This window comes from Enhydra lutris, unplaced genomic scaffold (genome assembly GCF_002288905.1).
Source record: "Enhydra lutris kenyoni isolate GAN:26980312 unplaced genomic scaffold, ASM228890v2 scaffoldscaffold22, whole genome shotgun sequence".
In the NCBI taxonomy this organism is placed as follows: Eukaryota; Metazoa; Chordata; class Mammalia; order Carnivora; family Mustelidae; genus Enhydra; species Enhydra lutris.
Window position 1 is genome coordinate 6,921,208 of NW_019154106.1, and position 13,754 is coordinate 6,934,961.

At 56.5% G+C, this 13,754-nt stretch overlaps 1 protein-coding gene across 3 annotated transcripts; it reads left to right on the forward strand.

Annotated features, from left to right (window-relative positions):
• Positions 1-2,907: 2,907 nt before the first annotated feature.
• LOC111150088 (solute carrier family 25 member 45) lies at positions 2,908-7,945 on the forward strand. 3 transcript variants are annotated; one of them, XM_022507429.1, is made up of 6 exons: positions 2,908-2,944; positions 3,884-3,927; positions 4,133-4,204; positions 4,481-4,666; positions 6,852-7,110; positions 7,260-7,945. In XM_022507429.1, exons 1-6 carry the CDS (start codon positions 2,908-2,910, stop codon positions 7,526-7,528), a joined length of 867 nt encoding a protein of 288 aa, XP_022363137.1. In that variant the 3' UTR covers positions 7,529-7,945. The 3 variants fall into 3 exon arrangements, with proteins under 3 accessions (XP_022363137.1, XP_022363139.1, XP_022363138.1); XM_022507431.1 differs by lacking the exon at positions 4,481-4,666; XM_022507430.1 differs by lacking the exon at positions 4,133-4,204.
• The last annotated feature ends 5,809 nt before the right edge of the window (positions 7,946-13,754 follow it).

A 13,754-nucleotide genomic window follows, 5' to 3' on the forward strand; every position in this document is an offset into this window, starting at 1 on the left:
GTTGCATGATCTGGAGGGGCAGGTAGGGATACTGTTGGGGCTTCGCATTCTTTGGGGCCCTTTGGAGATGGGGAGAGAAGTGGAGACCCAGGGCAGGCTGCGGGGCTGCCCACTAATGCTGTCCCCCCCTCCTCGCCGTTCACTCCTTCATTCTTGTGCCAAATATGTATTAAGCACCTGTCCTCTGCTACGTGCTGTGCTGAGCCTTCGGGATAACATCAGTGAACAAACAGCCAGAGGTCCCAGCCCAGACAGACAACAAGTTAATCACTGGTGCATCAGAAAGTCACGGGTGCCGTGGAAGAACGAAGAGGAAGAGCCAGGGAAGGGGCACCAGGAGTGCCCGGCAGGTGATAAGTCTGAGTCCAGGCTAGACCAGGCCAACAGGGAGAGGGAACAGCCAGTGCCAAAGGCCTGGAGGCAGGAGCCCATTGGATGAAGAGAAGGAGGCCTGGGAGGCTGGGACAGAGTGACCAGGGCGTGGCCAGAGATGAGGTTGAAGGAATGTGGGGCTGAATGTTGAGGGGTCCTAGAGCCTAGGAAGGACTTCCGTTTTCAGTCTGAGCAGGAAGGGACCCTTGCAAGGTATGGAGCAAAGCGCAGACACGGTCTGATTTAAATTTCAGCTGAATCCCTTTGGCTACTAGGCAGAGAACAGACTGGAAGTGGGCAGGGGAGGAGGCAGGGAGACCAGGAGACCATGTGGAGGCCTTGGTGGCTTTGGGCCAGGGCGCTAGCAGAGGAGGAGGAGAGGAAGGGTGGGATTTGGGTCCTGCTTTGAAGGCAATATTAACACAATTTCCTTATGGGATGGTGGGGGGTTGTGAGACAGAGGGAGGAGGCAAGGGGGACTCCAAAATTTGGCACCCACATTTGGAGACTTCACGGATTTCTATGGGTGGTGACTCCAGCGCCTTGGATCTGTGTGCCCTGAAAAGAGGACCTTGCCCTGGCCCCACTTCTCAACAGACCTACGAATAGGATCTGACAATATCCCATGGCCCAGGATGTGAACAATACGTTACATCAGCACCCCCCACCCTGTAAACTCTGTTCATGTCAGACACTCATGCTCGACAGCAGCCTCAGCACTTGGGTTGTCCATGTCCCTGGGTCTGCCCTGATGCTCTGCCCTCTGCCCTGACCCCCACCATGTGCATCCACGTCCATCTGTGTCCTGCCTCCAGGTCCGCGGGACTGCCGCTGCCTCCCTCGCCCTGCTGACAGAAATAACTGAAATGTCAGGGAGCCGCGATCCTGAACGTGACCACCACCACCCCCCCCGCCCCACCCTGGAAGCCCCCCTTGGATGACCTCCAGAGCATCCCAAAGGACATGGGAGACAGAGCCTCAGGAAGCATGGGCCTTGCCACAGATCAGCTGAGACGGGAACCCCAGTCTGGATGACATGGAAGCCCCTGCTGCACCCCCCTCAGGCAGAGAGAGAGGATGGGAGCAGGAAAAATAAAGGTACCAGGCAGGCATGGGAAACACAAGGCGGGAGCCATCATCTGATTGGTAAAGAGATGCAACGAATTTTTAAGTGATGTAAAATATCGCTTTCAAAACAACAGCGAGGGGCATCTCGGTGACTCAGTGGGTGAAGCCTTTGCCTTCGGCTCAGGTCATGATCTCAGGGTCTTGGGATTGAGTCCCGCACCGGGCTCTCTGCTTAGGAGGGAGCCTGCTTCCCCCTCTCTCTCTGTCTGCCTCTCTGCCTACTTGTCATCTCGCTCTCTTTGTCAAATAAATAAATAAAATCTTTAAAAAAACCCCAAAAACATGGGGCGCCTGGGTGGCTCAGTGGGTTAAGCCTCTGCCTTCAGCTCAGGTCATGATCCCAGGGTCCTGGGATCGAACCCCGCATCAGGCTCTCTGCTTAGTGGAGAGCCTGCTTCCTCCTCTCTCTCACTGCCTGCCTCTCTGCCTACTTGTGATCTCTCTCTGTCAAATAAATAAATAAAATCTTTAAAAAAAGTAAACAAGAACAAAAACAAAAACAGCGAGGAGTGAGCGTGTTTAAGCAGACCCACCTTGTAAGAAGCCGGCGGGGGAGCGGAATCCAAAGCGTGCTAGAACGTGCTTGGTGTATTGGCCGCAGGGAGGGTTGGAAGGAAGGAAGCAGAGAGGAGGAGAGAGGGATGCAGGTCTCCCTGCGTGTCACTTTAGATTGTTGTCCAAAGAAAAATGGGCATTCATAACCCCAGCGCTGAGACACCAGCCACCCTTGATAACACCCGAATCCCCAGCTTGCCCCCCGGGAGGGAGGCCCGGAGAAGAGAAGGATGTGTACGAGGGAGGCTGTGTATGACTCAGGCAAGGGAGCCGGGGAAGCCGCACACCTCCCTGGGAGGAGGTAGGGCTTCAGGCTAGGGAGTCACTCCTCTCCGGGTTGTGCCCACCCTGTCCGCTCTGGGGTTCCCAGGGCACTGGGACCGAGCTGGGCCTGCCCCATGGTGGCCATGCTCTATCTCCGCCGGCCTGGCCACCGGTTCCCAGGGTGTTGGGCTGGCTAGGCCAGGCCGGGCAGGCAGGGCCTTGCCCTGGACAGGCTCATTGAGGCCTTGCAGGCTGGGGCAGCCCTGGAGGCTGCGGCCTGGCTGCCGTGCCTGGTCCCGCAGCAAGGCTGCGAGGCCATCGTGGGCCGGCAGGGGGCGGGCCACCGCCACGATCCCTGCTCTGAGATTTCACACTCCGCACAGGCCTTCTCCACCGTCAGGGCCACCCAAGGTGGCTTCCTCCCCTCCTGGTGCAGAGGTCTGGGCGCTGGGCCACCGCTCACCCTCCCGGCTGAGTTAAACATTAGTGGGAGGTTATCGGGCGGGCAACGGGGAGGGAGATCAGGGACGGCCAGACGCTCCTTAGCGTCTCCTGTCTGGAGCCACCGGTTCCCGCCCCTGCCAGACAATGCCTGTGGAGGAGTTTGTGGCCGGATGGATCTCTGGTGAGACGTTTTTCTTCCTTCTGCTACATTCCCCCTAGCGGTCCGTCACTGCCAGGGGACATAGAAGGAACAGAGACCAAAGTCTTGGTGGCTTTGGAGCCCGGGGACCAGCTCCCAGAGCCTCCCGGCAGCTGCCTTGGGGGCGCGGGGAGGGAGGTGCGGGTCTCTAAGCTACAAAGCCCTCACCTCCAGGGCCGCGGTGAGCCCCCTCCCAGACACACCTGCAGACCTTCACCGAGAACCCCACTCTCTAGGCCCACCCTGTGGGGCTCAGAAAGGAATTTCACCTTTCACCCCAGCAGCTGTCCTGCCTTCCCCTCTGGGCCTCTGCCCTAGTTTCCGGCACCGAGGCCAGCTGTGTCGAGGGCCCAGCCCAGCTTCTGGGTGTCCCTCAGCAGAAAGAGAGGGACATTCCGAACCTGCCTCCGGGGGCTGTGACCTCGCCCAAGAATCCAGGGCCAGCATCTGCTCTGGGGGGCAAGATCGGAACGTGGGGAGGTGGCCTGGGGGCTGGGCTCTCCTCCCCCCGGGGGGGGCAGCAAGACGCCGTAGGGTCTGGACCAAGACCCCGTACTCCACAGCAGGCGTGAGTGGAAGGGAAAAAGGGGTCAGTCTGGCAGGGACGTGGGGCCCTGGAGAATCTGTCCTGTGGCCCCACAGTTAGATAAGCAAGCAGGACGGTCAGTGTTGGACACTGTGAGGACACGGTGTCTGTGGCGGGCTCCTCCCTTCTGCCTGGGTGTCCTCTGGGAACGGCATTGCCCCTGGTCCCCACACCTCCCTAGCCCAGAGCTTGGCTTGGAGGAGGAGGCAAAGGGGACTGTGGGAGTTCTTTTGGAGTCTGGCCGGAAGGCCTGGCCCCATCTTCTCCTGCCCGAGCTCCCCTCCCCTTGGTTAGGTGCAAGGGGCCCCCCCTCATAGCATCTTCTTATCATGCAGGAGCTCTGGGCTTGGTCCTGGGATACCCTTTTGACACGGTAAAGGTGAGTCGAGGGGAGGCATCTCAGGAATGAAGGCTGTCACCAGAACCAGATGTCACCATGCCTTGAGAGCAGGGCCTGGCTGATGGGGAGCTTTCCTATCAGTGCTGCGCTGCTGGCATCCTGCCGGGCAGAGCGGGAGGAGCGGGGGGCTGGAGCCATCCCTGCCCAGCCCTCCTGGGCTGCCTGCTCTGTCCTCCTCGCACAGGTGCGGCTGCAGACCCAGACCACATACCGGGGCATCTTCGACTGCTTGGTTAAGACTTACCGCCATGAGTCGGTGGGTGTCTCGCCTCTCTGGGGCTTCGGCAGGGGGAGGCCTCTGGGTGGTCGGCAGTAGCTTTCTTCTGCCCCTGAAAGAGAGGAGACCAAAGTTGGGGGTTCCTGGGAGCTGGCTGTGCCCCAAGACTGTTCCCAGCCTCAGCCAGCCTCAGCCTCTCTTCGGCAGGACTCAGGACTGGTTTCTGGCCAGAGGGGACCCTGTCAGAGTGGGAAGGGCAAAGAGGAGACCCCCCCTTCCCCCACTTGGTCCTAATGTCGCCTTGTCTTTCTACAGCTTCTGGGCTTTTTCAAGGGAATGAGCTTCCCCATTGCGAGCATAGCCGTGGTCAACTCCGTGCTGTTCGGGGTCTACAGCAACACGCTGCTGGCGCTCACAGCGACTTCCCACCAGGAGCGGCGGGCCCAGCCTCCCAGCTACGCGCATGTCTTCCTAGCTGGCTGCACGGGAGGTTTCGTGCAGGTGAGAGGGAGGGGAGGGGCACGTACACACAGGTGCTTGCAAGCACGCACGCGCAGGTGTGAGCGTGCACACGTGTACCTCCAGAGCCGTCTGCCGGGCTCAGTGCTGTGGGAAGACCTCTCTCCCGGGGGGATCCCTTGCCCTGGAGAACTGATAGCCTTGCCAGAGCCCCGAGCCCAACTCCTCCAGCCCCGGCGTGGTCCTGGCAGCCCTCCAGCCCATGCCCCGCTCAGCCCTTTTGCCTGAAGCTTCAACCAGGCCCCAGTCCATAGATCTCGCTGGAAGAGGCCTGGGTATTAATCATTAAAGAGCTCCCATCATTTAGTTTTGGTCTTTGTTCTCAGCATTTAAGGATTAGGCTTTTGATTAGTGGGGTGGAGGAAAGAGGGGCCTCCAGACATGGGGGCGGGGGCAGCTGGTTGGGGGTGTGAGCATAGAGGCAGAGGGACCCGTGCCTGACTCTACCCCACACCCCAGCCTGAGGCGCCTGAGGTCACCATCTATTCGGCACCTGCCCTCATGCCCCTAACACACTTTCTGGGGCAGAGACCGAGGACAAAGGATAGAATTAGGTGGCTCAAGCCAGTGAATTAATGATTCATGAGATGCCCGCAGGTCCTGGCTTTCCTTCTGTCCCTTCTTGTGCGGAGCACGTGCCTGCATATTTCCCAAGCCCTGAGACCGGCACGCCACCAAAACAAGGAAGAGAAGCGAGACTCCACGCTAGCGGCTAACCCAGCCAGGCCTAGCTCCTAAGTCGCCCTCCTCTCCAGCTCTTTGCAAAGCCGAGTGGATAGCAGAACTGGGGACTGTAGGCTCATGGATGGGGACCGGGTTCAAGGTCCAACAGGAACCCTGTTTGCCATCAAGCCCATGGATTCAGCTTCCCTGGGTCTTGGAGTAGAAACTAGATTTTAGCGTGGCCTGGGATGGGGAGCAGAGGGGCCCTAACCGGCCCCTACTCACTACCCTACCTTTGGCTCAGCCATTTCCGCACCGTCAGGAGCCCAGGACTCAGGGGCGCATCCCCTGGAGAAGCCCTGAGCTTGGCACTGCCCGCAGGCTCTGAAAGGATGACATCAGGGTCCCGCCTTAGGGAGAGGGAGTCCAGTCTACCTTCCTGTACGGGAGGAAGTGAACAAAGTCGGTCTGGCATTGTCCGAACAGCGCTGCCAGAACCCCCTTCCAGGGCTGAGGAACCAAGCTCATGTACTTTCCACGAAAGAAACAAAACCCACAGAAACCCCTCATGACATGCTAACCTCAGCCTGACCTCAGATCTCATCTGGACTTTTTTTTTTTTTTAAAGATTTTTATTTATTTATTTGACAGAGAGAGAGAGATCACAAGTAGGCAGAGCAGCAGGCAGAGAGAGAGGGGGAGGCAGGCTCCCTGCTAAGCAGAGAGCCCGATGCGGGACTCGATCCCAGGATCCTGAGACCATGACCTGAACCGAAGACAGAGGCTTTAACCCACTGAGCCACCCAGGCACATCTCATCTGGACTTTAACAGCTGACCTTGACCTACTGCATCCTTGACCCTCACATTAGCCCCCGGCCCCAGCTTCCCTCCATATTCACCCAGAAGTCCTAACAGTGCCCCAAATGTTTGTCCCTTCTGCCTCTGCCGGGTGATGAGAGTCCTAGGACCTACAGAGCCCACCATCGCCCAGCTTCTGTTGGGACCCTAGTGGTTGGGGGTTTGCAGGAGGCAGGAAAGACTGGCCCAGCGCTTGACCCCCTCCCGGGCCTCTGAGAGGTGTCCCGTGGGAAGTACGGGGAGCAAGAATCTAGGAATTGATTCTTAAGGCCGGAAGTGACCTCCGTTAGTCTGGGGAGGGGTCAGACCTGTCTCAGGGACCCAGACTGAATGCTTCCTTCAGACCCCATCACTGCAGGTGCCTGCTTCCCCCCCCCCCAGCTTTTGGGAGGGGAGAAACAATCCAGGATTGTCTCTGAGCATGTGCCAGGCAAGTTCGGTGCCGTTGTCCGAGGAGATGGCAGTGCCGCCGGCTGTCCGGGGCCAATGCTAAGGGTGGCGCCCAGCCTGTGCCCAGCCCTGCCGGCAGCGGGAGTGGCGAGTCCGATGGGCAGACGCGGCCCTACTCTGCTCACCACCGTCCTCTTGTTAGGATCCTCCTCGCTCGGAGCCCCACCCAGGCTCTCGGTGCTTCCTTTCCTCCAGGTCTACTGCTTGGCCCCTTTTGACCTCATCAAAGTCCGGCTACAAAACCAGACAGAGCCAAGGGCACGGCCAGGCAGCCCCCCGCCCCGGTACCGGGGACCCGTGCACTGCGCAGTCTCCATCTGCCAAGAGGAGGGGCCCCGGGGCCTCTTCCGGGGAGCCTGGGCCCTTATGCTGAGGGACACCCCGACGCTGGGCATCTATTTTGTCACCTACGAGTGGCTCTGCCGCCAGTCCACGCCAGAAGGACAGAACCCCAGTAAGTGGACTGCGTGAGCGGGAGGGGGACGGAGAGGAGTGGGGGAGGGGAGCTAGCCTTGGCCGCGGAGGAGGGGAGGGACCCCAGGGACTGGGTGGGGGGGTCCCTGCTCCTCGGTCTGACACCCACCTGGGCTTCCTCTGCCCCAGGCTCAGCCTCGGTGTTGGTGGCAGGGGGCTTCGCAGGCATCGTCTCCTGGGCGGTGGCCACCCCCTTGGACGTGATCAAGTCCCGGATGCAGATGGCGGGGCTGAAGCACAGGGTGTACCGGGGGGTGCTGGACTGCATGGCGAGCAGTGTCCGGCAGGAAGGCCTGGGGGTCTTCTTCCGGGGGCTGACGATCAACAGCGCCCGCGCCTTTCCTGTCAACGCCGTCACCTTCCTCAGCTACGAGTACCTCCTGCGCTGGTGGGGCTGAGCGTGGCCACGTAGTGTCCCCAGCTCCCCAGCCAGACCCCCGCCCCACCGCCCAGATGCGAGGTCAGGGGGAGCGCACCTGTTTCCTTCTCCAATTGGAGAGGCCGGGCCTTTCCTCATGGGCAGGCAGGGGCGGAGGGCCGGGCCTCCGGCTCCTGGACTCCGGAACCCAGGGCAGGCTTCAGGCTCCCAGCACCACTTGCCTTGGCTCCCGTGCTCCCCAGGGCTGTGAAACACACTCAGTGGCCCCTGGTGCCCGTGACATTTGGCCCGACCTGTGACTTCACCCCTCAGAGAGCTCTCAGAGCCGGCTCTCCTGGGCGCTAACGATCCCCTGGATTCCAGCACCGCATCCTCACCCATCCCCCACCTGCTCCCCCAAACTGGAGAGCAGCCTTCTCTCCCCTGCTGGTCCAGAATCCTTCAGTGGCTCCCTTGGCCAGTGGGGAAAAGCCCCACCTCCCCCACCTCTTGGGCCCTCTCCTCTCTGGGGCTTGGGTGGCCCTTGATCCCTCCTGGCCAGCAGAGGGCAGCGCGCGCCTTGGCTAAGCCTGCTCCTTGGCCCAGGCAGAGCACTGTCTGCCAGAGTCCTTCCTGACAGGCAAGGAAGTTCCCCCTTGCTCCCCACTGGCTGTGGGGTTTTCATACCACCCCCAACCCCCTCCTTTATTCCCCAACCCTCGCCCTGCCCCCGATCCCTCCCACATCCCACCACATGCCTCTATCACAGGCCCCGGTTTCTGATTCGCTCCTCAACCTGGCCCCATGACACAGGGAGCTCCGTGAGATCAGGGGTCAGACTTCTATTCTGCTCCCCCACTCCGGCCATCGCACCGGCTTCCTTCGTCCTGTCCCCCCGTCTTAGGTTTTGCCTGCCTGGCCCCTCTCGGAGTGGTCCCAGAAGTCAGGGGCCACTCCTCCCCAGGGTGTCTCCCGTCCCACCCTCATTGATGGCACTTGTGTTCTTTACTTGTCTCAGTTGCTAAGTGGCAATGACAAGAAGGTTTGCTTGATTGGCAATAAAGCTGAGCAGAGTTTGTACCCACTAATGTCTCGATCTGGTCTGAGATCCACCTGGGCCCACCTTATGGTGACCTGAATGCCCAGAATTCTTGCCATTTACTGGGGGCTCCCTCTCAAAACCATCACAATAGGGGCACCTGGCCGGCTCTTTCGGTGGAACGTGAGACTGGTGATCTCGAGGTTGTAAGTTCGAGCCCCACACTGAGAGCAGAGATTACTTAAAAAAAAAAAAAAAAAAAACAACAACAAAACCCATCACCATATTATCACAGTTCACAACATTATAATGATCATCACAGTCAGCTCAGAGACAGTGTTTAACTTGTCTGAGGTCACACAGCCAGAATGCCTCACATCCCGCTGGGGCACATCCGAGCCTCCAGCCCCAGAGCCCAGTTACTTGGCTGCTCTGTGCTCCCTGGGGCCGGAGACCATCACCCACCAAAGTTCAAGCTCACCGGGGTTCGGCTTAATGGCATTAGGTCTCCTTTACTGGATCCTGGGTTGCCGATGGCGGGTGGCCCCCCAACTGCCCCCCACCCCACACCCCCTGCCTTTCTCTGCTGTCACAGTGTAGCCTCAGGGCTCGAGGCCCGGGAGCCACCTCCACTTCCTCACCTCCCTCAGAGCTCAGCGGGCCCCATGCTTGGACTTTGGCTTGAGAAATGTGTAATGTGTGCAAACTGCTCGTCTCTTGGCTTCGAGGAGATGCCTCACTCTTGGCCCAAAGTGTTGACCCCCGAAGGCCCCACTGGGGAGGCAGGAGGCACCCCATTGGCCAGGAGCCTGGGTGCAGGGGAGCACAGCCTTTTACACATGTTAAAGTTTAAGAAATGGCGTCTAGGTGCTCCTCCCGGCCGACACATGCTGCCCTTCCGAGCTGAGGGAGTCGTCAGTCCAGCAGACATGAGCTGAACTCCCAGCGTCAGAGGTCTCCCCTCCTGCCCGGACTCAGGGAGCCTGTGCTTCTGGGATGGAAGAACGGGGTCTGTCTCAGCCACTCACTGCCCTTTCTGTGCCTTAGTTTCCCCTGATGTCGGGTCAGTCTGTGAGCCCCAGTGGCTGTCCAGCTCCGCCGCGGGGCCAGGCCTTTGGGGCTGGACGTGGCAGGGGTAGTCCGACAGTTGTTGGGGGCATGGGGCGGGGGGCAGTGGGTGCCTGGGAAATGGGCTTATAATGGGCAGGAAGGGAGCAGGCGGTCAGGGTGGTCCTCTGTAGCTTGTCATGCATCATGTTACCAGTCAGCAAGAGAATAACAGTTTAAAAATCCTTTTTTGATTTGGTTTTAGTTAAATCCTCTTTGGGGGTAGTAATGACGCCTGTAAGACTGTCTCTGTACTGTCCGTTTTCCCTATCTGGTTTTTTCTAGAGGTGTCTCTGGGGGCTGGAGCTCCTCTCCTCTAGCTTCTCACTCACAACCAGAGAGAAGGCAGGCCTCCCATGGGGCTGCTCCTTCCACTGCCAGGACGAGGGTGATGAGGGACAAGGGACAATGGTGTCTAGCCCAGCGGCTAGAACAGAACCGGGATTAGCGAGAAAACAACTCATTCCTCTTTCAGAGGCCCAGGGAAGGGGCACAAGAGTGTTAGAAAGGAGGGTGGAGGGGTGCCTGGGTGGCTCAGTGGGTTAAGCCTCTGCCTTAAGCTCAGGTCATGATCTCAGGGTCCTGGGATCAAGCCCCGCATTGGGCTCTCTGCTTGGCGGGGAGCCTGCTTCCCCCTCTCTCTCTGCGCCTGCCTCTCTGCCTACTTGTGATCTCTCTCTGTTAAATAAAAAAAATCTTTAAAAAAAAAAAAAAGAAAAGAAAGGAGGGTGGAAAGACAAAGATCAGGCAGGAAATGAACAAGGATTTTCTTTCTTTCTTTCTTTCTTTCTTTTTTTAAAAAAAAAAAAACTAGGCTCCACACCCAGCATGGAACCCAGCTTGGGGCTTGAACTCACAACCCTGAGATCAAGACCTGAGTAGAGGGGCACCTGGGTGGCTCATTCAGTTAAGTGTCTCTGCCTTTGGCTCTAGGTCATGATCCCAGGGTCCTGGGATTGAGCACCACATTGACCTCCTGCTTAGCGGGGAGTCTGCTTCCCCCTCTGCTGCTCCCCTTGCTTGTGCTCTCTCTCTGTCTCTCGCTCACTCTCTCTCTTTCTCAAATAAAATAAAGTTAAAAAAAAAAAGAAAGAGCTGAGCTGAGATTGAGAGTCAAACGCTTAACCAATCGAACCACCCAGGCGCCCTATGGCCAAGGGTATTTTTAAAAGCCACGTGTTTTCACATGAGCAGAGTCTCGTGATATTCATGTTTAACTTCCTCAAGGAGGGGTGCCTGGGTGGCTCAGTAGGTTAAAGCCTCTGCCTTTGGCTCGGGTCATGATCCCAGGTCCTGGGATCGAGCCCTCATCGGGCTCTCTGCTCAGCGGGGAGCCTGCTTCCTCCTCTCTCTCTGTCTGCCTCTCTGCCTACTTGTGATCTCTGTCTGTCAAATAAATAAAATATTAAAAAAAAAATAAATTCCTCAAGGAATTACCATGTTGTGAGAGGTCATCATTCTTTTTGAGAGCTCGCTGAGCTCGAAGGAATCCCTAAGAACCAAACAGCAAGCGCACCTGCTTTGAGCTTGGCATTGGGGCTGGTGTCCGAGCCTTGCGTATAAGCAGCCTGTGACTTGGACAAACGTAAATAGCATCTCGTTGGTTTCTGTGATGTCAAATGTGACACTTACCTTTACAGCAGTGATCACGGTAGGAGACATTAGAGGAGGCTAACTGGCATGGACTGCATGCGCACAGGGAGGAATGACACACTGTGGGACGCTTCGTGCTTACTTCACTTCTCCCGCACTTACTCGACAGCTGAGCCATGGGGATGCGGTTTTTGAATGTGCTTCTATGGTGTTTCCAGCCTGACTACTGTCCCGAGCCCTAGGTCCACACTACTGGCTGTCTCTGTTCACGCATTCTTGAGCATCCCAAAGTGCCACGTTCCCCCTCCAGCCTGCTCCTCCTGCAGTGCTCTGTGGCCCAAAAATGTCCTCAGGCCAGAGGTCTCAGAGAAGCTCCCCTCCTCCCACATCGAAGGAGTCCCCAGCTCCTGCCAACCCTGCTCCTAAAGTTTTCTAGGACTCACTCTCTCTTTCTCAGTCCTAAAACCACAGCCCCAGTCCTGTCCTGAAGCTGGACAAATAACTCAACTTTTTCCTACTCTCCTTGTTCCCCTTGATGGCTTTCCATTGCTCTGAGGAATCAGGACAAGCTCCTTCTACAAACTTCAAGGTTCTCAGACATTCATGTTCTCTTGGTTTCTTAAACAACCACGTTCCCTCTCACCACAGGACATTTGCATGTACAGTTCTCACTGGCTGTGCGCCTCCCACTCATCCTTCTGCTATCATCACCACTTCCTTAGGAAAACTCCTCAGTCCCACTGTCTAGGTCAAGTTCCTTTGGCTTATGCCAGTGGTTTAGAATCACCTGGGGGACTTGTTCAAATACAGATTACTGGGTCCCATGCTGGGGTTTCTGAATCAGTGGGTTTGAGGAGACTCCAAGAATTTGTGCTTTCCTAAGTTCCTACTGATGCTGCCAGCATGGGCCACAGTCTGAGAACCACTAGCTTGTGCTCTCATGTAATCCCCATTTTATCTGGAATCACAGGCTTTTGTGTGTATGATTCTTTTATGATTATTGTCCTTCCTCTAAGCTATGAGCTCTGTGAAGCCGAGACCTTGCCTGTTTTTGTTCATCATCAAAATGCTAGCGGACACACAAGAGTTGTTCAATAAAGAGCTTTGAACAAATGAATGAATGAGTAAATGAAAAAAAAAAAAAACAACCAACAAATCCGGTCTTCCCAATATCCCTTCTGGCAGACTGGTGCTCTAGACTTTACCTAGAGCCCTCCTTCTACAAGGCAGCTGGATTCCAGATCTGTTATTACAAACACGATCTTAAAACTGTTGCTAACTTTTCAAGAAGTAAGAGAACTTCCCAAGGGCAAATCGGGATATTGGAACTAGAGCTGCCCTTGGGGCTCACACTAATGCTGAGACCTTGGAGGTAAAGAACTTCCCGGAGCTGAAGACTAGACATTGAGTGACAGAGCGGCGCTGAACCCAAGACTCATAAATTAAACCAAGATTCTGGAAAAGGATACACCTTTAGCGAAAGGGTAAACCAGAAAACCTCCACCCACCAGCAAAGGGAATCTACAAAGAAACCTACCTCTCCCTTGTGGTGGACAGAAATTAAGAGTAAGAGTCCCCTCTGTGAACCAGGAACCACACGCCCACTCACGGTACTTCAGGTCTGAAACAGCTTTCTCCGGAGAAATTAATTTATCGTGGCAGTAGCGCCCTCTCGTGCCTGGTAGGAGTAATTACACATTCTTCTGAAAGTGCACCCTAAATCAGACCTTCAAGTTTTCCAGAGATTAAAAAAAAAAAAAAAAAAACCTAATAAGATATTTTAAAAAATTATTTCCACATCCAGAAATTAAAATACACACAAAGAAAAAAGCTACCATGAGTTGAAGCATCAGTAGAAACAAAAGCAACAGATCTAGTGTCCCCCCCATCCACAGGCTATATACAGGTCACTTCCTAGTTCTCTGGCTGGTTCCTTAGGTACAGGGACTGTGTTTTATTCACCTCTGCCGCCCTCTGAGCAGAGGGTGCTCATCACAGGCTTGTAGGTAAACAGAAACAACGCCTGCACTTTGTCTTGCCCTCACTGTGCGGTGGTGATGTCTGCAGGGCGGGAAGGGACACCGGACCTTGGTAAGAGCTCGGCTCTGTTGGGCACAGCAGGTGTCCTCTTCCTTCCTCTCCTTCCTCTGCAGCTCTCGCCCTGCCCATCAGGTCTCACCGAATGCAGTAGCTTCCTAAGGTCCTTGATTTTCCTGTTTCCACGTGTGCTCCCCTCCACTTCCCATATGAGCTTCACACAGTGACTAGAATCTGATTTTCTAAAACATAACGTGTGTTCCTCCGTTATCCAAATCAGGCTCCCACCAAGACCACCCCTCCAAACTGCTTGTCTCACTTGAGATGACCGTGAACAGTGTGACCCCGAGGCCCCTGTCTTCCTCTCCTCTCCACCCTCCTCCTCTGCTTGACCCCCCACGCCCCCACTCTCTACCATAGGACAGTTGCTTCCCGCCTGTGATGTTTGCACCTGCTGCTCCCTGGGCAGAGAACACTTCCTTACCATTTG

Bases quoted from the DNA above. Each gene is read 5' to 3' on its own strand.
- LOC111150088 (XM_022507429.1), top strand. From the start codon at position 2,908: ATGCCTGTGGAGGAGTTTGTGGCCGGATGGATCTCTG. The intron at 2,945-3,883 runs GTGAGACGTTTT...CTTATCATGCAG, and splicing joins TGTGGCCGGATGGATCTCTG to GAGCTCTGGGCTTGGTCCTG. The intron at 4,667-6,851 runs GTGAGAGGGAGG...CCTTTCCTCCAG, and splicing joins GCACGGGAGGTTTCGTGCAG to GTCTACTGCTTGGCCCCTTT.